The sequence below is a fragment of the Thalassophryne amazonica genome, chromosome 8, assembly GCF_902500255.1.
Source record: "Thalassophryne amazonica chromosome 8, fThaAma1.1, whole genome shotgun sequence".
Lineage (NCBI taxonomy): Eukaryota > Metazoa > Chordata > Actinopteri > Batrachoidiformes > Batrachoididae > Thalassophryne > Thalassophryne amazonica.
The window spans coordinates 41,257,207-41,280,206 of NC_047110.1; the positions used below are offsets into that span (position 1 = coordinate 41,257,207).

The following is a 23,000-nucleotide window of genomic DNA, read 5'->3' on the forward strand; positions in this document are numbered from 1 at the left end:
ACGCATCTTTGAGAGGAGTGTGACGTAATTGTGCAGCAAACACTCACCCCACAGTGTTCACGTAATCTCCTTTGTGGTATGTGCATCTGTGTGAAATTACTTCATTAAAACTGACGAGGCCAAGTTTCCACTCCGTAGTAGAAAACGTGGATCTGCTTGTGATCTGCTTATGTGCCCTTGTGAGAAATGCTTCTCCCGCTGCCTTTTCAACCACATTACATTGACATTAAGGAAGGATACAGAAGGCAATTATGGAATTATACAAACTTAATCGGGTGTGTTTTTTTAATTATGGTGACTATTTCCGCTGATCCCACCAGTTAAACCAGCGATACCACAACAATAAAAATGCAAAGATACTTTATAACCCCGAACTGCTGCTATAACGTCTTAAAGCTTTAATGAATTGTGGGCGTGATGACTTCCGTGTGCACATGTGTTAACTCCGGAGTCATGCACTAAAACCTCTCTCCTATCAGGCAGTTTCCAACGCAGATGTGATCCCCACCCCTTCCCCAGCGCCTGTAGCAAACTAAACACTCTGCTCCACAACAACATCTTCGTGCCAACCTGAGTTTGTCAGCAGTGAAGATGACCCTGCGCTCCAGCAGGAGGGAGGCAAACACTCGGAAAAGGAGACGAAGTGTCAAAGAGGAGAAGAGACATTCAAAATCCACGTGTTCCAGGCGAGAATCAGACGGACGACACAGTTCTATGACCTGTAGCAAAGACAAACAGAATACTAAATATAGACAGACACACATACAGTAATTTACTGTCATTTTGCTGTGCTACCTCTGTTCCAGAGCCAGGTAGGAAGTTCTTGACAGTGATAGTCCTTCCTGGAGCAGGGAAGGGAGCTTCCATAATACCTCTCATGAAGGGCTGCACCAGAGCCGGGGAGATCGCCCTCCTCTTTTCCACTTCATCCAAGATCTGGAGAAAAGAGGAGATGGCATTGTCACTACCTTCACAAAGTAGGTTATATATGTCCGAGTAGGCCTTTAGGGTAGTTTGTATATTTATGTTCAGGATTGAGCACATTTAGAAGAGATACAAAATTTTGATGTAGTTCTGGATTAAGGGTTGGTTTCTGGAAATTCTTTTTTCTTTTTTAACATTGTGGATAAGCATTTTTTTTGGGCTTTGGCAGAGGAATTTGCCAATATCCATCCATCTAGCCATATATTTTTCACTGTTTATCTGGAGCTGGTTTCTGGTGCCAGCAAATTCATAAGGTAACTCAGATGTCCTTCTCATCGGACACATCTTCCAGCTCTTCCTGGCAAATTACACGCCTTTCCCAGGTTGCATGGGATATATAGAGTACTCCCTCTGGCATTTTCAGATTTTTTTTTTCAGAGGTCAGTGCATCTTACCCCATCACTGTGAAGATAATTCTTGCATTTTGTAGCTGTGATTGCAATGTTTCAGTCACTGCTTAAAGATCAAGATCATAGGTGATGACTGGAACCCAGATCTAATGATAAAATAAAAACTCTGCCTTTTTACTCTATCTTAACCACAAGACTTACTGCTGACAGTGTTTCCATCTGTCTGACAATTTGATGTTTCATTTTTTTTTCCTCATTTGTGAACAAGACATCCAGAACAGGGATACCATGGTGTCTTTGTTGAGAGGGGCCTTGGAGGAGGTCAGTAGCATGCACCTGGTGCGTGGCTTAATCTTGTGGCCCAGTTGAACTCAGTGCAAAGAAAAAATGTTGAGACGTCACAATGGAGTCTCACTACCTCCCTGGACAGACACAGGAGTTGAGGGCAATCTGTATTATGTGGCAGACTGCGGTAAGTGTCCCAGTGTGCTAATTCAAAGATCAGAAGCTGGCTCAAGGAATCCATAAAATAGTCCAAATACATAATTTTACTTAACAGGTAAGTATTTGTAATGTTTTAATAGCTTGGTAAAACAGTTGCATGTTCATTCCGTCTTTATAAGCAGCTGTAAAAGTAAGTTTATGTTAGATTTAACATCTTACAATGGATCAGATGAGGCGCACTCTATGCATGCTGGCACAATGACTCGCACTCAGGACAACAATTAACGCAAAACACCAGCTTGCAAAAGAGTGATTTTGCTGTCAATAATGGACAAACACAATCTTAAAAGTTGGATCACAGTGTCAAAATGATCATAAGCCGCGGACGAAATAAAACCAGCGAGAAGAAGCGTAGAGTCGACTGTCCAGGAAGCCGTGGTTCAGTTCTAGCTGGTCTGGTTATGGATTGGGGTGCCGGAAAAAATCGATGCATGTCTAAATCGCGATTCTTATTTATTACGATTCTGAATCGATCCAAAATGTCCAAGAATCGATTTTTAAAAAGCATTTTTTTAAACATTTTCTTGCTTACTCACTGCGTGTACTGTTTGTCAGGCAACGGCTTCCGTACTACAGCATCCCCGCGAGGGGAGGGTCCGATGTGCTTCAAACATTTGTGAGCTGCAGCTTAGCATGGCAGACGAAGAGCTAATTCAGCCAGCACCATCTTTGCTGAAGGCAAATGTTTGGGCGCATTTTGGATTTCATTATTTGCTGCGTAAGAAGGAGCTTGACATGACTTATGCAGTGTGCAAAATCTGCAAAATGAAAGTCAAGTACTTCGGAAACACTTCAAATCTGCAAGCCCACATGCTACGCCATCACCCGGCGCTAAAAGAGGGGAGCAGCGGTCTCTGCCGACTACTGACCAGCACACACTCCATCACTTAACTAAACTGCCAGCCAACTCTGAACGAGCAAAGCAGATAAGCAAATTTACATCTAGAATCATTTGATTAACCTTGTAAAGCTGCATTTTCTTAAACATAAACTTTTTAAAGTAATGTAACTATTTCTCAGAGCTCTTTGAATCGAAAATCGATTCTGAATCAAATTGTCACCCCAAGAATGGGAGTTGTTTCGTGAGTTGTTGTACAATTCACATCCCTATTATGGATGTGTTTTTTTTTTGAGGGGGGGGGGGGTGATCCACACAGCTGCAGCAGCAGGTGTATATAATTAAAGCGGCTACTTCATTGTGGTGTCTTTTTTGTGGTCATAGAGAGCTGGGTGAACACACAGAACTGCTGCATTTAATGACTCTGGAACACAGGTGAACAGCGGCCTGGTGCACGGATGCATGGATGCTGGTGTTGTGCCAAAGTAGTTATCCCAGTCAGAATATGCATCCCCTGGCACGGGAGTGTGCACTCACACAGTGCAGCATCTTTTTTGGACTGCGTTTAAAAAATGTGACAACATCTTGAATGGATGCTGTGAACTGAAAACCCACACTTTAAATGGACCAAATGTGGGAGGGCTGGAGGTTTGGACAAAATCCATGCCTAAACGTGCACCAACATCACGTTACATTGTGCTACATGGATCATATGGGGCTTGATGTGGACCATATGCAGTGACACGAGCCATTCGAGGCTGGATGGGGCTCAAATGACAGGTCAGTTGTGGCTCACTAGAGGCTGATAAGTGGCACATGTGAGGTACAGAGAGGCACATAGAGGCGCCTTCATAGCGGACACGTGATAGCTTAAAACGTGCATCATTCTTCAAATAATCGCTGACACACCCACACATGGCTCATTATTCATGACTTATTATTCGGTGGGGCCGAGGCTTCCATCCCAGCTCTGACTGTTATAGTCATGTAAGGTCATGTGATAGACTTGTCTGTCTCTGCTCAGGCACGTTTATACACTAATATTTTACTGTGTAACAATCAAATCACTAGCCACCATCTGCAGTCTGCCATTTCAAAAGCAAGAAATTAGTGTCTTTATAAATAAACTAAGGCTGACAAACCAAAACCAAAAGTACTGAAAATCTCCTATGAGATATTCAAATTGGTTATCATTAGAAAAAACTTGCTCCAAAGGCAGTCACAGATTCCACAAAGGCACAAAAGCTCATTGTGAAAGGATGAGACTGGCTTCGAGGCACAGAGCAGTTTGTACAAAACACTCATGTCTGTACATCGGTGGAGTTTGTGCAGTTTGTTTGGTACAGATGCAACATACTCTGGATGGATTTTCTGTGTTTGTATATTTATTCACACACATCTTTTGCAGTGTAATATGCATGCTGGGCCCACATTTACACACACAGTTTGATATGTAAAGATCATTACAAGGATCCTTTTCCACTGCAGCAACCACATCAGCTGCAGCTCACGTGTGTGTCTGTGCTGGAGCCAGAACCACAAGGCTCTGTGGGAGGTTGCACTAGGCAGACGGATCGTGGGTGGAGCTCTGCGCGCACAGAGGGTGGTACCGTTGTGCACTCTTTTAGTGGGGTCTGCTCCCACTCGCCAAGTGAGAAGTTTTACAAGATACAATGCCACTTCACCGTATTCATGATGAACTAATAATGCATTATAGACATTACACTTTTCTCCACCAAGGAGGTTCTGCTTTAAAAAAAAAATCACTGAAACTTGAGAAAGATGTCTGCAATAGGTACCCGTGGGTGCACAGAACATACAGAAAAGTTTGTCTAAAATGTACCAGGTGTTACTCAATTTTGCGGCAGATCTGCCTAACGGGATTACAATACTTTTCAGGATGGGGTTCATCCATCCTCTTTCTCAACCCACTTATTCTAGCTAAGGACCATGGAGGGCTGGAGCCTATCCCTGTGTTCAATGGGCGAGAGGTGGTGTCCACCTTGGACGGGCTGTCAGTCTGTCACAGGGCTGACACATATAGACAGACATATTCACATTTAGAACATGTAAACTCCACACAGAAAGGACCATGTCAGAAGCTGAACCTGGGACCTTCTTTTTGTGAGGCAACACTGCTAAGCACTAAGCTACCGTGCTGCCTTCAGGATGGGGTGTTTCCATCTAATGCAAAGGGGTGTCTTGGGCATTCCAAGTCCCAAGTCAGCTTGATTGTCATGTATTGGGGCATGGCTTGGGACTTGACATGGAATTTACAGTGTTCGGCCTTGACAGTGACTTTGTTAGACCTCTACTCAATTGACTGCCCTTCTCACGTATGCTTAATTCATGAGCAATACCTTAGAGAAGAGGTCAAAGCAGCCCAGGCGGCTGACGATGCAGTAAACCTCGGGAAGTCTTCGGCTTTTACCACTGGGCTGCGAACACCAAACAGGAAACAGATAGACATTTTCAAAATAATGGTGTTTGACAAGACTGTTCACCCAAATACAACTACAGTATTACATCAGTAGAACAAATGGATCCTTTGTCCGAACAAGCTGAAGATACATCATTGAGAAAACTCTTGACAAACAAAATCAAAACAGGGCATTTTACATTAAAGTCAAAAGAGAAACTCAGATAGTGATATATTTGTACAAAATTACCAATAACCGACGACAGTAGCCAAACCGTCTGCTCCCGTCCTCACCAGTCAAGACAAATGAGAACGTCTCACTGACGGGGAAAAAACAAACAAAATCATATGGTTTTAAAGCTGTGGCTGAAAATAAAAAAAACTTAATAAATATGAGTGTTTTTGCACAAGGTCTTGAGAAATACCATTTAAGTGTAATGTTTTTATTATGATTTGATTTAACGACAGGCAAAGTGTAGAAATAAATGGTTTGGGGCTGTTCCTTCCTATTTAATCCCAAATAGCAAACTGGAGCACATTTTTAAGCATCATAGGGACTTCTTGATCCATCTTTGTCAATCTTAGACAAACTTGGTATACGTAATAGTTTACAGCCATCATCTGCACCAGATTTGAATCGGGATCAAATTTTTGAAGTATTCAAAAATTTCATCCCAACTCTCAAAATAGTTGATTGTAAATGGTAACTTCTGGGTATCCGTAGTCTTAACAGCATCGATCATGTTGGAGTTTGACTTTGCATTTGAGAGTCGAGACTCTCCGGACAGGCTCACTCTGCAAATACCCTCACAAAACCTTCTCATCTCCACTTGACAGGTACTCACTGACTTGTGACGACCTGCCTGACTGAAGAGGCAATGACTACATCTGCAGGTGTGTGCTTGGTTGATGGAGTAACTTATGCCAACAACATTTCTCTGTGTCGTCACTCATCAAATATTTACTGCTCGGTAATTATTAGCCATCACCGTCAAGACTCACATCGTCACTTCTCAGAACAACCTTTAAGGGCTTCGCCAGGTGGTACTGGGTAACAGGCTCAATTTTAAATAGCATACAATAGTTAACAAGTTTTTATTTAACAAACCAGATGTGGGGTGCAGAATCAAACAAGTGTTCCCTGTTATTATTTATCAGTTGTCATTTTTATAGTCACAAGGTCATTTCCATTGTTGGGCTCTGAGCTTCTTCTCTAACACGTGCCTGTCAACAATAAAAGCTGCTATTATTACTCTGTTTCCCTGCTTTTAAATGTTCTTTCGTGCCACGGTTCCACTCTGACTGACCTGGGGAAGTTGTCAACAGGAGCCCAGTCTTTGGCATCAGGGAAACAGAACTGTGGAATAACTTTCAGCTGGTCCTCGGCCTCTCGCATGAACTTAAAGCTCCTCTCAAGCTAGATGAAAAACAGGAAGACATACATGTCCAACAAGCATACAGCATGCGTCTTTGATCCTGTAATCAGGATAAAAGCAATGACCACATCTCATTTTTAGTCAAACATCGGTGCAATAAAAGATAGAAAAAAAATGTATTTTATTCTATATATAAATTTTGAATAATCTTTTAATAAAGTGTTTTATACTATACACAGCAACAGTACCAAATAGTCACAAGAAAAACACAGGGTTTAGCTAAATGAGCTTGTTTTTGTCAGCCCAAACTGTCAAAAATATCACCGTCCCTTCATCTTCATAGTGTAGAGAGTTACAGGTGTCCTAGTACACCTCCATGATCTGCTATTTGGTCTTATTTCATGCAAGCCCAGCCCCCTGCTCCAGTAGCTTCCATTAATTTTGATCATGTAGTGATGGACAAGTAGGACCCCTTGATGTGCTGAGCTTTTGGACTAACTTCAGTTAGCCCAGAGGCCTGAATTTCAGCAAATGACAATGGATGTTCAGAGTTTTGTGAGCATGTGACAATGGCGACAGTGGTCATTAACATGAACAAGGTGTAGTCTTGGTTTTTTCCACCAGTTCAGGGAATGAGAGTGTACATACTGTGAGGATGGCAGCAGCAGACATTAGCATGAATTCATTCATTCATTCATTTATTATACCTACTTTCTCCAATGTACATGTGTTTCATCGCCGTTGTTTAAATCAATTTTAATTGACAAATAAAAGCTCATACAAAAGTCTTCTTTTATTTAGCCTAATACATTTAATTAGTATTGAATTAATAAAATCTGTAGAAAATGTGCTTATCCTGAAGAATTTAAACCATGCATAGTTTAAAGTCTTTCTATAATATGATGCTGCATTAGAAAAGAGCAGCAATGGTTAGTGAGTGAAATATAATCTTGTTCAGCAGAACAGGTTGCTGTTGTCTTAACTGTTTCCATCTTGTTTTATCTTAAATCCTAGGACATGATTGCAAAAGTGTTTTTATAAAAAGGTCTTCAGACAGAAGATTGATTGATTGATTTAGCTTCAGTCCCTGAGGTTGTGATGTGAGCTTCTCTTTAAATGAAGTGAGGGTGACGTCTCTTTCCCTCCCTCCTCTCCCTAAATGTGTATGAAGCTTTCCCGTTGCCTGTCTTATGCACGGGTCAGGTTTTTAAATTTTATTCTTTTTTTAAACGTGCACACAAACGATCTGTACCACCGACCTGCAAAAAACATGCAGAAGTGACACGTTTGACCTGACGTGAACCAACATTTCTCAGCATTGCACCCAGGGAGTCAAAACTTGACATATTCTCAGGAAATGTTGGTTTCTCATAATGCAAAAGATGGAGAACCACACCCTACTATTTTCGGGTCAGACTCAAAACTTCTCAATCACCCCTTGTAGCTGCTTATAAAGTGTGCTTAAAGGCTGCTTTTAAAGCTTAAAGTGTGATTTAAGCTTTACCACCTGCCTCATTTTGGCTTATCAGTATCTCACAAAAAGTGAAATTTCCCATCGATGCGATATACAGGCTTAGAAGGGGTTAAAAGCTGGTACTGACTAGATTAAAATCTCTTTTTTAAGCAATTTGTCCAGTGCCACATGCCTCTCTCTGATTCAAGCTGCTTCATGGATGATGATAATAATAATAATAATAATAATAATAATAATAATAATAATAATAATAATAATAATAATAATAATAATAATAATAATCTATTTGTATCACATGTTCTTTCAAAATATCAATTTCAATAAAATTAAAAAATAATCAAACATTACAACACATTAGATAATAGAACAATAATGAAGACTATACCAAAGGTTCTTTTGAAAACTAAAACAGTGGCTAACACACCATAAGTGGGTATAATGAACATGTCTGTCCTCTCTTACCTTGAGAGGGAACTGCTGTGTGACTTCTGGCAGGTATGGGACTCCAGCCTTGGTCTTATGAAGCGCTACAACGATGAAATATTCAAAAAGTTTCCTCTCCTGCAAGTCCATCAGATCCCTCTCCAAGGTCCGGTACCGCCATGTCTGCCTCAGCATGGACTGGACTGACACCAGGCGCTGGCTGTGAGCTGAAGTGTCATGCAGATTCACACACCAACACAGACACTGCATAAGACACTGCATTTGTGCATATTTTTCTGGTTGGTAAAAAGTTTCTGATTCAGTGCATAATAATGGATGAAAAATTTTAAATAAAATGGTCAGTCTATTTTTGCAAACATGCTTCAATGGAACAAATAAGGTCACTGCGTAATATTTTGAAATCATCACCAACGTTCAGCTACTGCATGCACAGATATGACTGCTCTCACCTTTTAGTTTCTCCTCAGTGTCGCTCTCTGACTCACTGTTCTCATCTGTCACTACAAAAAAGGACATCAGATGACTATGAACAACAGGCAGAGGAACTAAGGACACACATTACTCATGCTTTATTGAACTAAATGTGAGGCCTCATTGCATAATGCTTTGAGCATCTGCTGTCAGATGGAATGGGACAGACATGCTCTCTAGTCACCATTTATCACTCCATGATCCAAAAACAACAACTAAAAAACCTCATGTCAACATTTTTTAAAATAAGTTACTATTAATAACAGTTACAAATGGCACAATAATTCTGAGTTTCTTGTGAGGTAGAGTGCAAAATAACTGGACCAAAAGTCTAACTTTGAGGGAATCCAAAAAAAAAACTTTATGTAATCTTTTGAGTTAAAAAAATTAACTCATATAATATTTTTTAAACTGGTGCAAAGTTAATGAAAGGTGAACAAAACAAAATGTGAGTAGTTTCCCTGGCTTGCTTTCTGATGTGATGACCTCACCTCTCCCAGAGTTGGAATCCGCAGACTGAGACACTTTCTTCATGTGTCTCTTCCCCCGCCGTGCCTCAAAGATGCTGTTGATTTTCAGCACCATCTGGGGGCGATAAACAGCAAGAAGAATCTATCTTCTTAAACTAATAAACACAATCATTTCAGTGCAGCTTCTGTGAGTCTTTCTCTGCACAAGAAATATCCACAAAAAAGGAAAATTCTGTGTCCTTACTAATCTCCCCACATCAGTATGAATGGACCAAGACCAAACCACTCCAACTCTATCCAGGATACGTAAATCACAGAATCACGAGTGGTGTCACATCTTTACAGGTCACGCACCTTTGGGACTTTCCTCCTCCTGCGGTTGTAAGCGTCTCCAGAGAGACAGGGGGTGTCGTCAGGGCTGCTGGGGGTGGAAGGAGGGCTGATGCGGTATGGTGACATGATGCCAGTGTCCCGGTTGATCTTGCGTAGTTCTAGGAGCTTGAAACTTCGACGTTCGGAATTCTGCCTAAAGAAATTAGGCTTGGAGGTGTACTGTTGCAGATGGAGAGAACAGCAACAATACATGAGAATTAAAACTTCCTATCTACACTGAACAAAAATATAAACGCAACACTTTTGTTTTTGCTCCCATTTTTCATGAGCTGAACTCAAACATTTCAAACATTTTCTATTTACACAAAAGACGTATTTCTCTCGAATGTTGTTAACAAATCTGTCTAAATCTGTGTTAGTCAGCACTTCTCCTTTGCTGAGATAATCCATCCCACCTCACAGGTGTGACATATCAAGATGCTGATTAAACAGCAGGTGTGCCTTAGGCTGGTCACAATAAAAGGCCATTCTGAAATGTGTAGTTTTGCTTTGGGGAGCTCTGGGGGGTCAGAAAAGCAGTGAGTATCTGGTGTGACCACCATTTGCCTCACGCAGTACGACACATCTCCTTCACATAGAGTTGATCATCAGCCAGACACCACTGAATGTGAGCATTTGCCCACTCAAGTCAGTTACAACGACGAATTGCAGTCAGGTTGAGACCCCGATGAGGACGACGAGCACACAGATGAGCTTCCCTGAGACGGTTTCTGACAGTTTGTGCAGAAATTCTTTGTTTCTGCAAACCGACTGTTGCAGTAGCTGTCCGGGTGGCTGGTCTCAGACAATCTTTGAGATGAACATACTGCACGTGGGCATCCTGGGCTGGTGTGGTTACACGTTGTCTGCGGTTGTCAGGCTGGTTGGACTGCCAAATTTTCTGACACGCCTTTAAAGATGGCTTGTGGTAGAGAAATGAGCATTCAATTCATGGGCAACAGTTCTGATGGACATTCCTGCAATCAGAATGCCAATTGCACACTCCCTCCAAACTTGTGATATTGTGCTGTGTGACAAAATTGAATATTTCAGAGTGGCCTTTTATTGTGGCCAGCCTAAGGCACACCTGTGCAATAATCATGCTGTGTAATCAGCATCTTGATATGCCACACGTGGGATGGATTATCTCGGCAAAGGAGAAGTGCTCACTAACACAGATTTAGACAGATTTGTAAACAACATTTGAGAGAAATAGGTCTTTTGTGTATATCGAAAAGGTTTTATATATATATATATATATATATATATATAAAACAAAACATATCTTTTTATTTGTACCTTGGTTGATGTATCAGGGGCAGGAGATGTGGAGGCAGACGCAATACATTTGCTTCCCAGACAGCTTCTCTCTAGTTCTATGTCTTCGTAAGGGTTCTCCTTGGATGGAGGGTCTTCAGAATAAAACATTTATTACAATAACATTATGAACAGCCTCAGAGTGCAAGCTGGAGTAACAGCACATAAAGTATTCTTTCCATATCAGCTATGTTTGTTTTGCCAGAGTATTATGACTCCAGATGTGGAGAGAGCTACAAATGTGCAAACTCATATTTCATTGAGGTGCACAGCTGTGAGCAAAGCTAATGCTAAGAGAGCCACCGGTCCTCCCCTGCACACAGTTAAGAGTGAGGTAGCCTAATTTTTGCAACTATGTGTCTCTTTGTCTCTTTGTCTCTGCGTCTCCGTTGACTGATTCACCAGATGTGACGTGTGAGTAGGAGGAGGCAGAGAAATAGTGAGAGTGGGACGTTCAGTTCCCCTTTGAGGAAAACAAGGGATCAGCGAACTGGTTTTCACATTGCTAGCTGATGATGATGACAAATCTCAATGATATGTTTTTGTCAGCTGTGCACATGTTGGTGTGCAGTGTGTATGTTTGCGTCAGTCAGCACACTGTTGACATTTGCTTCCCTCTCAATCTGAAGACACCAAATCTCCATTCGAGAGCTCTGATAAGAACATGCATGTGGAGACTGAAAACAAATCCAAGGAAACATTGCACTCATTCTTTACAGTCCTACGCTAAGCTCTATTGAATGTGTCTGTTATGGTACTCAAGCAGATCTGCTGATGGTTTGCTCAATATGGAAATGTATGAAGGTAGGAAACCAAAAAGAAGATGTGGATGCACTCAAAGATAATTAAACATAATCTGATTGTTGCAAACAAGGTCAGGTCAGATCAGGTTTAGGAGCTCACCATATCCACCACACCACAGAACAGCCCCAAGCTCTGCATAGCAATCACCCAAGCAGACAACTGCTCCATGCTCACTTCTCCAAAGTACCCATCTATCCTCTGCAGCCAGTTGAAATATGGGCATCCCCTTGGCCTTTTCCAGTTGCTGGAGTCCTCAACAATGAGGCACCTGTGCGTTGGCTCATGCGCAAAGAATATGGCCAGAATGTCAGAGCTGACATACCCTGACTACCCAAGCGGGTAGTCAGTCATGGGTAGTCAGTTACTTGAGTTTCCTCAAGTAACCCTTCATTTGACACAAAGTAATTTGAGCAGTACACCTCAAATGACTAGGCCCCTTGCTTTTCTCCCTTTATTTAGCACCCCTTGGGCATATTCTGTGGCGTTTTGGGATTGCCTTTCATTGCTATGCTGATGATACTCAATTGTACATGCCAATAACTGCTGGTAATCTCATCTACATAAAATCCATAGGAGATTGGGGAGATCAGTGAGAAGCTGGATGTCTAGCAACTTCCTACTTTTAAACTCTGATAAGACTAAAATGATGGTTCTTGGTCCAGCGAAACATCAGCATCAATTTGACCAACCAGTGCTTAGCTTATTTTTGTGTTATACATCATACGGACAAAGTGAGGAACCTTGGGGTAATTTTTGATCCTACATTGATCTCCATATTAGAGACATTACGAGGACTGCTTTCTTCCATCTGCGAAATATAGTGAAGATTCATCCCAGCCTGTCTATGACTGACGCTGAGACGCTGGTACATGCATTTATCTCTTCTAGATTGGACTATTGCCATGCTCTTTTTTCTGGTTTATCGCAGTCCAGCATTAGGGGTCTTCAGTTGGTTCAAAATGCTGCTGCCAGACTTTTGACAGAAAGCAAAAAGTTTGACCACATTACACCCATTCTAGCATCTCTTCATTGGCTTCCTGTCTCTGTGAGATCGGATTTTAAGGTTCTGTTACTCCCTACCTGGCTGACCTGGTTGAGCCCTACGTACCAGCTCGGGCCTTGCGTTTGCAGGGTGCAGGACGTCTTTGTGTTCCTAGGGTGAATAAATAGTCTGTGGGTTACAGATCTTTTTATTATCATGCCCCTGCTCTATGGAATGATCTCCCTGTGCAAACAAGGCAATCAGATTCTGTGGAGACTTTTAAGTCCAGACTTAAGACCCACATGTTTTCCCAGTCTTATCGTTAGTATATTATGTTTTTATGTGCTTTTTATTCTTTTTACTCTTTTATGTTTTTACTCTTTTTTTTGTGCCTTTTGATCTTTTAATTCATTTTGTTCTGTTTTCGAATTGTGTTGTGTGAAGCGCCTTGAGGCGACATTGTTGTGAACTGGCGCTATACAAATTAATAAATTTGATTTGAATTTGATTCACATAAGAATTTACAGAAGAGACCTACTTTCCCTACTCTCATCTGTTTCACTGCCTTTGTAATCTTACCGACTCTTGGTGGTTTGCAGTTGATTGGAGGATCGGCCACCAAAACCCTGGTATTGGAGATGTCTAACATCCTCACAGGAGGCTCAGCTTGATACAGCTGCTCAAAGTAGCTGGCACAATGAGACAGTAAAGCCAAACATCTGTCAGAAATGAGCCATCACCCAGCATGGCTGTGATGATGTGGTGATTTGGATGGATGCCGTCCTTTGATTCATCTGTATGCAGGCCGAGGGGTCACTACGCAGCAAATTGTAAGCTTCTTGATCACAGATTCTCCGAACAAGCACCTCCTTGTCTCCACCACAGACAGCTTTCTATGCTCCTTAGAGCTTGATATTTCTAATCAGTCTGTGCACTATGACTGACTGACTGGCTGACTCAGCAGTCCTCTCATATGGATGCTGTTGACATCCAAAAACAATCCTCAGCTGGTTTCAGGGTCCGGTCATAGAAGAACTGGCACATTCCATTTGGATCTCCATTTGTGTCTATATCTCCAAGTACTCCAGCCAGAGTCCACACAAACTCCTGTGAAACAGCCTAATCTTACGGTCTGGCGAGATCTTGGAAACTGAGCATGAGATTTCAAATGAGTCTTCTGGGAAGCCACATGTCTTTTTTTTTTTTTTTTTTTTTCCAGAATTAAAAAAAACAAAACTGGACACTTCTGTAGATCCTAGAGTTATGCAAAGGTCTCCAGCTTTTTACCAGAAACACACGATCAGTCTCATTAGCAACTGAGCATTGAAATCATCCATGACCACTGGAGTGTCACCTCTAGGGCAGTTATCATTCATCGAGTGAAGGGGTTATATCCGTCATGGAGGGAGCTGGTTCACCACAGCAACTGGCACTGCCTCAGTTCACTGACCACTCGGATGGGCAGACCAAAAGTAGGCATGTCTGGCCTTGAGATATGACCACTTCCATGTCTTTGTACCTCATACAGTATAGCCACTGCAATGCAAAGTGTTTCAAGCTACCTCAGCAGTAGTGGAAGGTGGTCATCCTTGTGGAGAGATAGAACATTCCAGGTGTTCACCTGTATGAGCAGCCTCAGGTTTGGACATTTATGCCACTGTGTATTGGGTGACACCTCAGTACAACACAGGTTGGCACCCTCCAAGGACAAGACCCTTGTTGTTTAAGGGTGGCTTTGGATTTTACCCATCTTGTTCATAATGTGTGTCACTCACCAACGGAATGTATCATTAGACATACTTGCACAAAATGCAGAAAGAAGAGAATTTTTTTGTGTTGCCAAGTTTTTTTTTGTTTTTTTTTTTGGAGTGGCTAAAGGGTCTATGCCACTACTAACCCCTCAATAATATGATCTTGGTTGTTTGCAACAAGTAAGATCATATTATACAAATGTCTTGGAGATGAAGTCCAAAGACACCATTGCCAGTGAAATGCAGAAGCTCCAAGTTCAAATGCCCCCTGCTGCAGTGGCAATAACAGAATATGACGTTATCTACGACCTCGCACAGTGCAACTCTTATTAGTTATGAAATGAAACCAGCTCTCTGTGGGGTTGGCATAGCACTGCACCCAATAAGTCAGGAACGTAGGTCAGGTTTCCACATGAAATTTTTAATAAGACTTAAGCAGTAGGCATTTAATGAAAGAAGGGCCAAAAAAAAAGAAAAGCTTGGCCTCCTCGTCACCTCAGCTACTGAACGACGCACATGAATGTATCGTACTGAGCAAAAATCTTAGGCATGATAAAAAAAAAAACACCTTTCCAGCAACCAAAGATGCACCAGAAATAAATAAATAAAATATTATATATATTATTTATTTATGTATGAACTACTAAGCATTAAAGTATATCTTCTGTAGCAACCCTGAGGAAAAATTTGCATTTGTGGAGTCACTGAGATCTGAATAGAGAAAAATTTTTTAAACATCATATAATATTTAGAAAAAATAACTATTGATCTATTGAAATAGTTAAGCAGCATTTACAGACAGTGTGCAGATGATTACAGAACAGAAAAGGCATTCTTATTATTATTATTATTTTTTACCTATAATGTCCTCGTAGACGTTCTCCTCTGATAAAGTGCGTGTTAGGCTCAGCCGTGACTGAGCGTACCAGTCCACCCTGCAGCCTTCTGCAGATGACTGAAGAAGATCTTCAAATTCATAAGACTTCCTGATGAACAGAACAAAACACATTTAGGACTGCTGCTTACTGCAACAAATACAGAAAGTTAATAAAAGATGGGAATTTTGTGTGTGTTTTAAAATGGCCACATTTGCATAGGGTAAAGAAACCTCTATCCAGGTATGGAAGAAACTGTAGGATTATCGACTCACAATTACACCTTATTTTGTGTAAAATGTGAGTCTAAGGCTTCTCATAATAAATGGAGACTGATCTGTTGAAAACTGTCCAATTAGTCAATGGTACAGATTAATTTAAATCAGTTCGAGAATCCAGGCGAGAGCCCAGATTCAGTTGAGATAGGAGAAGGACTGAGCCACGGGGCATCCTTCCCTTTACCTTTTTCATTTGTAGTTTGGCAGATATGTAACAAAAATTGCCCAAGATGTTCACATCCGACAGAAAGTATGGAAATTTGCATACAGAATCTTTGAAGTATGCTGATTTCAGATTTGTCAGATCCAAGCACTTTTCCTAAGGGATCCTGAAGTAAAATGAGAATTAAAGATGGCCTCCAACGTTACTGGTCCATTAGATTGCATACGCCAATCTTTGAAATATTATCACCTTTGAATGTCCGTAGGACAGTTTGTCAGTAGGAGTCAGGCTCAGTGGTTAGAGTGTTGGTCCACTAATCCAGGTAAAATGCAGGCTCTCCTGGGAGACCAGTTCAAATGAACTGAAGCAGAAGTCCTGGGTAAACATACTAACAATGTGAAACAGGTTTTAATCTGTTGGTTTTGATGAAATCTGAATTATATGTAGCAGTATTTTGATGGCATAGAATATCATTGAATGCATTTACAGGTAAATTAGGCAGATATTTTACACTTAAGACTGGATGACATACCTTAACCTGTCATTTTTCTCAATTTCAGGTGACTGTTCCTATGTGTAAGGCTTATTAAAGAGTCTATTTCAGGATGTTGACAATACAATAATATTTTTGAAGGCAATAGAAGCTTTGGATAACAACAGGCTTGACAGTCTTCTTTCCAATAATTTCTGAACTTATGTTCTTTATTTTTCAGGACTTGTGGTATCTGGTGGTGGGTGAAAATGGGGAAGGTGATGGTCTAGTGGTTAAGGTGTTCGGCTTGAGACCAGAAGATCCTCAGTTCAAATCCCAGCCTGACTGGAAAATAACTAAGGGCCCTTGGGCAAGAGCTTTAATCCCCTATTGCTCCCGGTGTGTAGTGAGCGCCTTGTATGGTAGCACCCAGACATCAAGGTGAATGTGAGGCATTAAAGTGCTTTGAGCGACTGATGCAGATGGAAAAGCGCTATATAAATGCAGTCCATTTACCATTAGAATAGAATTAAAGCAACTGTATTATGAATGAATAACTAATGTATATTAATTATTATATATTAATAACTGTATTATTAATTCAGCATATCAAAATACCCTTGTGTACCAAAATTCAGTAACCTGTGTCCCGAGATAGTGACTATCAATGTTTCAACATAGCAGCCATATTGGAATTCAAGATGGCAGCCAACCCAATGGTTCGACCTCTTGGATCCCCCAATTTTTTAATTCAGCATTTGAAAATACCTCTGTGAGCAAAATTTCAGACTTTCTGCCAGAAGTGAGCATCTTTTTCACATATCTGCCCCACTATTTCATTTGGCCATGTTTGACAATAGATACAGGGCAGTATGTTGAAATCATGCTATCTCTTTTAAGAAACTTGTGTACAATCTACAGTCCAGGTCTAAATGCAGTTAGTCTTACTCAGGTTCAATGCAAACCCAGATTACCCTCACCTGCAAGATCTTTTTCTTTACAGGGGAGGTGAAGGTCTAGTGGTTAAGTGTTGGGCTTGAGACCAGAGGATCCTTGGTCCAATCCCAGCCTGACCAAAAAAATCACTAAGGGCCCTTGGGCAACGTCCTTAATCCACTAGTTGCTCCCGGTGTGTAGTGAGCGCCTTATATGGCAGCAGCCTGACATCATGGTGAATGTGAGGCATTGATTTGTAAAGCGCTTTGAGCATCTGATGCAGATGGAAAAGCCCTATATAAATGCAGTCCATTTACCATTTACAGCTCTCAGATGTTAACAGTTGACAGATGCCACAGCAGAACAACACTGTCAGCAGTTCTGTTAATAACGTGCACTCATGCATCAGCAGATGCATGCACCCTCACGTACATGTTTGCGCATGCAGTACCTTTCTAATTTGTCATATATACAGAACTATACTAAAAATGATTAATCTGAAAGGATTTTGTAGTCTAGAAACAGATCATAAAGATTAACTAAAATATTAAAAATATTACATTATAAGACACTTTATAGTAAATCTGACTGCAGCATTTTTGCTGTGGATAGAGCTTGTCCCTAATAAGGTGTCAGGTTTGTCTGTAATACACACGCACTTACACACAGGCACACAAGTAGTCACACACAGGCTTGCAAGAACACTCAGAGCGAGACAGCCTGACCAAACAAAGGACTTGACATGGCACACTGGAGCAGTATGAGGTCTCCACATATGGTATGGAATTCAACTGAGTCAAGTCACACTCCAAACAAGAATGCACATTTCTGCAGACAGTGGGCAACAGATGTACTGCAAGACTGCAGCGTTGACATTTTTGATTTTCCTTCGGAAACCTGAATGTTTGAACTTTTCATTGTGAGCATGATGTTCCAAAATCTTTAAGATTCAAACATGCTAACTGCAGGTATGGTATACTTTATTGCTTCTCGTAGAGAAATTCATTTTCGACATTTGTCTCATCCTAATCCGACACTCATAGCAGTAAACAAAGGCTTACACATGGGCAGTAGTAAATACGGTGCATCCGGAAGGTATTCACAGCAATTCACTTTTTCCACATTTTGTTATGTTACAGCCTCATTCCAAAATGTATGAAATACATTTTTCCCTCAAATTTTTACACACAATACCCCATAATAACAATGTGAAAAGTTTTTTGTTTTTTGTTTTTTTATAGATTTTTGCAAATTTATTAAAAATAAAACATTAAGAACTCACATGCATGAGGTGCATTAGATAAGAAACCGACACTTTAATTTTTTTTTAACTATATGGATTTGAATGACGTGCGATTACACCAATCATGCTTGAACCCTCGTGCGCATGCGTGAGTTTTTTCACGCGTGTCGATGACATCATTTCCCTGTGGGCAGGCCTTGAGTGAGATGTGGTCCAGCCCTCTCGGCTGAATTCCTTTGTTTCACACGTTGCTCGAGACGGCGCGCGTTGCTTTATCAAAATTTTTTCTGGACCTGTGAAGAATATCTGAGTGGACACTATTCGAGAAATTTAGCTGGTTTTCGGTGAAAAGTTTAACGGCTGATGAGAGATTACAGGGTGTTTCTGTCGCTGTAAGGACTTCCCACGGAGTGGGATGTCGCGCAGCACTTCCAGGCGCTGTCGTCGGCCTGTTTCGACCTGAAAACATCCTAATTTAAGGCTTAATTCACCCAGGACGTCGTGAGAGAACAGAGAAGATTCAGAAGAGGCCGGCATGAGGACTTTATGCGGACATTCCACTGTTTAAGGACATTTTGTAATGAAAGACGTGCGCGCAAATTCGCCGAGTGGTTTCCGTGACGACTCGGTGCATCTGTGTGCGCCGCGACAGGAAAAACACCTCTGTGTTGAAAACCATTTGTAAAATTCAGGCGGCTTTTGATGGCTTTCAACAAGTGAGTAACTGAGAAATTGTTTAACAGCTTGGGCATGTTCCAACTTGCCCGTCAAGGTTTCCAACGGAGGTGTTTTTCCTGTCGCGACCCCCCGTGGTCGGGTCCGGCCCGACATGCGACTCTGCCCACACGTTCTTTCATTACAAAATGTCCGTTAACAATGGAATGTCCGAATAAACTCCTCATGCCGACTTCTTCTGAAAGTTCTCTGTTCTCTGACGACTTTCTGGGTCAACAGAGCCTGAAATGTGGAAGTTTTCAAATTGAAACGGCGAGACGCTGCCGCCTCGAAGCGCAGATCGCCGTCAGGCGCCGTGGGCCGTCCTTAAAGCAACACTACCAGACCAAAATCTCTCATCAGCCGTTAAAATTTTTACCGAAAACCAGCTGAATTTATCGAATGGTGTCCACTCAGTTGCGCCTTACAGTTTTTGAAAAAATTTTTATCAAACAAAGCAGCAGTCTCTGAGCCATTCCTAAACAATGAAAAAACGATGAGAGGGTGGGCCACTCCTCACTCAAAGACTGCCCACAGGTGAAAGACGTAACCGACAGGCGTGAAAAAACCTCTCGCACGAACCTTGCCCACGAGGGTTCAAGCATGTCTGATGTAATAACACGTGATTCAAATCCATATGGTTTTTGAAAAAAATAATAAGGTCGGATACTTTTCTAATAGACCTCGTATATAAGTATTCACAGCCTTTGCCATGAAGCTCAAACTTGAGATCAGGCGCATCTTGTTTCCACTGATCATCCTTCAGCTTAACTGGAGTCCACCTGGGGTTAATTCAGTTGACTGGACATGATTTGGAAAGACACACACCTGTCTACATATAAGTTCCCACAGTTGACAGTGCACGTCAGAGCACAAACCAAGCATGAAGTCAAGGAATTGTCTGCGGAATTCTGAGACAGCATTGTCAGAAGGCACAAATCTGGGGAAGGGTACAGAAACATTTCTACTGCTTTGAAGATGCCAATAAGCACAGTGGTCTCCATCATCTGTACATGGAAGACGTTCGGGTCCTAGAGTTGGCCGCCCATCTACACTGAGCGATCAGGGAGAAGGTCCTTAGTCAGGGAGGTGACTAAGAATCCGATGCTCAAGCTGCCCGAGCTCCAGCATTCCTTTGTGGAGAGAAGAGAACCTCCCAGAAGGACAACCATCTCTGCAGCAATCCACCAATCAGGCCTGTATGGTACAGTGGCCAGATGGAAGCTACTCCTTAGTAAAAGGCACGTCAGCCCACCTGGAGTTTGCCAAAAGGCACCTGAAGGACTCTTAGACCAACAAAATTCTCTAGGAAAAAAGATTGAACTCTTTGACGTGAATGCCAGGTATTATGTTTGGAGGAAAACAGGCACCATCCCTACAGTGAAGCATGGTGGTGGCAGCATCATGCTGTGGGGATGTTTTTTAGTGACAGGAACTGGGAGACTAATCAGGATTGAGGGAAAGATGAATGCAGCAATGTACAGAGACATCCTAGATGAAAACCTGCTCCAAAGTGCTCTTGACGTCAACTGGGGTGAAGATCCATCTTTCAGCTGGAAAATGACCCTAAGCACTAAGGTTGGGTATCAATAACCGATTCTTTTCGAGTACTGTTAAGAAATGATTTGATCCACCAATATCAATAGCCTTTGTGCTTAACGATTCCCTTATCGGTCCTTCAGAGCAGGCGTTGCTTTTGAGGGTGTTTGTTGGGAAAATTATCATTCCTCTACGTTGATTACAGACCCTGCAGCGCCTCTGTAATTAACCGTTTCTGCAGCGCGACACCATTTTGAAGTGTGAACCAGTGAAACAATGCTTTGACCCACTAGCTCGTTGGTTCTTTGACTCGCTGCTCTTCAGAAACGGCAAGTCCGCTTCTTAACAACTCTCAAAGCCATTAAAATATTGTGAGTCACTTCTGTGTGGATTAAAGTAACTGGGACTCTTGTCTTGTTGCAGTCAAGAAAGTCAAGAATCGTCCTCCGTTCCGTTGACACAGCTTCAAATGCTGCGCGGCTCTCTGCAGAGACAGAGTCCAGTCAGAATTAATAACTTCAAAATGAATTGCCGCTTTAAATAAAATGACACCTCTTACAAACGTTGTAATACAGACAATAAACTACAATTGACTAAAATGTTTTTTTCCTCCAAAAATGAGACATCCTGCATTCTTATAAATTACATCCTGATGTGCAGCACAGCCGGCTGCAAGAGCTCAGCTCAGAGGTATGAAAAGACATTCATGCCAATAATGTTTGAAAGGAAATGCTTTTGACAATAACTACAGATTTTGTTTACGAGGTCTGTTAGAAAAGTATCCCACCCTATTATTTTTTTCAAAAACCATATGGATTTGAATCACGTGTGATTGCGTCAGCCAAGCTTGAACCCTCATGCGCATGCGTGAGTTTTTTCATGCCTGTCGGTTGCTTCATTCGCCTGTGAGCAGGCTTTGAGTGAGGTGTGGTCCATCCCTCTCGTCTATTTTTTATTGCGAATAAATGTCTGAATGATTTGGATCTTTGCTGCATCAATTTTTTTCCAGAAACTGTAAGAGACCTCCAGGTGGATACCATTCGAAAAATTAATATGGCTTTCAGGGACGATTTTATGGGGATTAAACAGATTAAGGAGTGTTACTGCCCCTTTAAGGACGGCCCACAACTGGACAGGCTGACACCCCGCACAAACAACCAGATCATTTCCAACGTGAAAGCTTTGTTGATCTGGGACCTCGTCTGACTTTCACAAAAAGGTAGAAGATGTGGACATCAGCACTTTTTCCGGCACATTCCACCGTTACAGGAGTTTTTTTTTCATGGAAAAAGAAGCCGAGGGACACGCCATGGAGCCATTCATTACGCGGGACAAAACCACCTCGGTGTTGGTCTCACAGGACGGCTTAAAGGTGGATTTCAGACGGATTCTGGTTGCTTTCCAGTCGTGTGAATATCCGATTGTGATTGTGCATGAGCTGGACATGCCAGAACATGTCCTGTGAGGCTTCATCACGGCGTTTCTTTTCGCCAAGCAGCTCCGCTGCGACGTGGAAGATGTGGCTGATGTCCACATCTTCTGCCTTTTTGTGAAAGTCAGAAGGGGTCCCGGATCAACAAAGCTTTCACATTGGAAATGATCTGGTTGTTTGTGCAGGGTGTCAGCCTGTCCATCAGCGCTGGGAGCGCACTGCGCTCTCAGCAGTTGTGGGCCATCCTTAAAGGGGCAGTAACACCCCATAATCTGTTTAATCCCCATAAAATCGTCACTGAAAGCCATATTAATTTTTCGAACGGTGTCCACCTAGAGGTCTCTTACAGTTTCTGGAAAAAAATTGATGCAGCAAAGAGCCAAATCGTTCAGACATTTATTCGCAATAAAAAATAGACGAGAGAGGTAGACCACACCTCACTCAAAGCCTGCTCACAGGCGAATGAAGCAACCGACAGGCATGAAAAAACTCACGCATGCGCACGAGGGTTCAAGCTTGGCTGATGCAATCACACGTGATTCAAATCCATATGGTTTTTGAAAAAAATAATAAGGTCGAATACTTTTCTAACAGACCTCGTGTTTCTATTTATGTCCAGAGATCAAGGATCCACCATGTAGAGTTTATTATGTCTAACGTTTCAGGATCCAGTGACCAATTTCATATTTATTTACTTTAAAATAGACCTGCATTGAAATAAATGCAGCCAGATCTTTGGACCAAAAAATGACTTATATTTACACATAAGATCCATCTGAATGTAGTAAAGTA

General features: G+C 41.7%; 1 protein-coding gene across 1 annotated transcript in view; it reads right to left on the minus strand.

The window, feature by feature from the left end:
- The window catches only part of si:dkey-82f1.1 (DENN domain-containing protein 2A), a 162,318-nt gene that overhangs the window by 17,234 nt on the left and 122,084 nt on the right, over nt 1-23,000 (minus strand). The window contains exons 4-14 of the mRNA XM_034176045.1: nt 15,415-15,542; nt 11,002-11,114; nt 9,685-9,882; nt 9,352-9,445; nt 8,839-8,889; nt 8,408-8,595; nt 6,403-6,512; nt 5,346-5,415; nt 5,037-5,114; nt 796-936; nt 571-719 (exon numbers count right to left, since the gene is read on the minus strand). Of these exons, the coding sequence (XP_034031936.1) occupies nt 571-719; nt 796-936; nt 5,037-5,114; nt 5,346-5,415; nt 6,403-6,512; nt 8,408-8,595; nt 8,839-8,889; nt 9,352-9,445; nt 9,685-9,882; nt 11,002-11,114; nt 15,415-15,542 (1,320 nt within the window). The remainder of the gene's footprint in view (nt 1-570; nt 720-795; nt 937-5,036; nt 5,115-5,345; nt 5,416-6,402; nt 6,513-8,407; nt 8,596-8,838; nt 8,890-9,351; nt 9,446-9,684; nt 9,883-11,001; nt 11,115-15,414; nt 15,543-23,000) is intronic.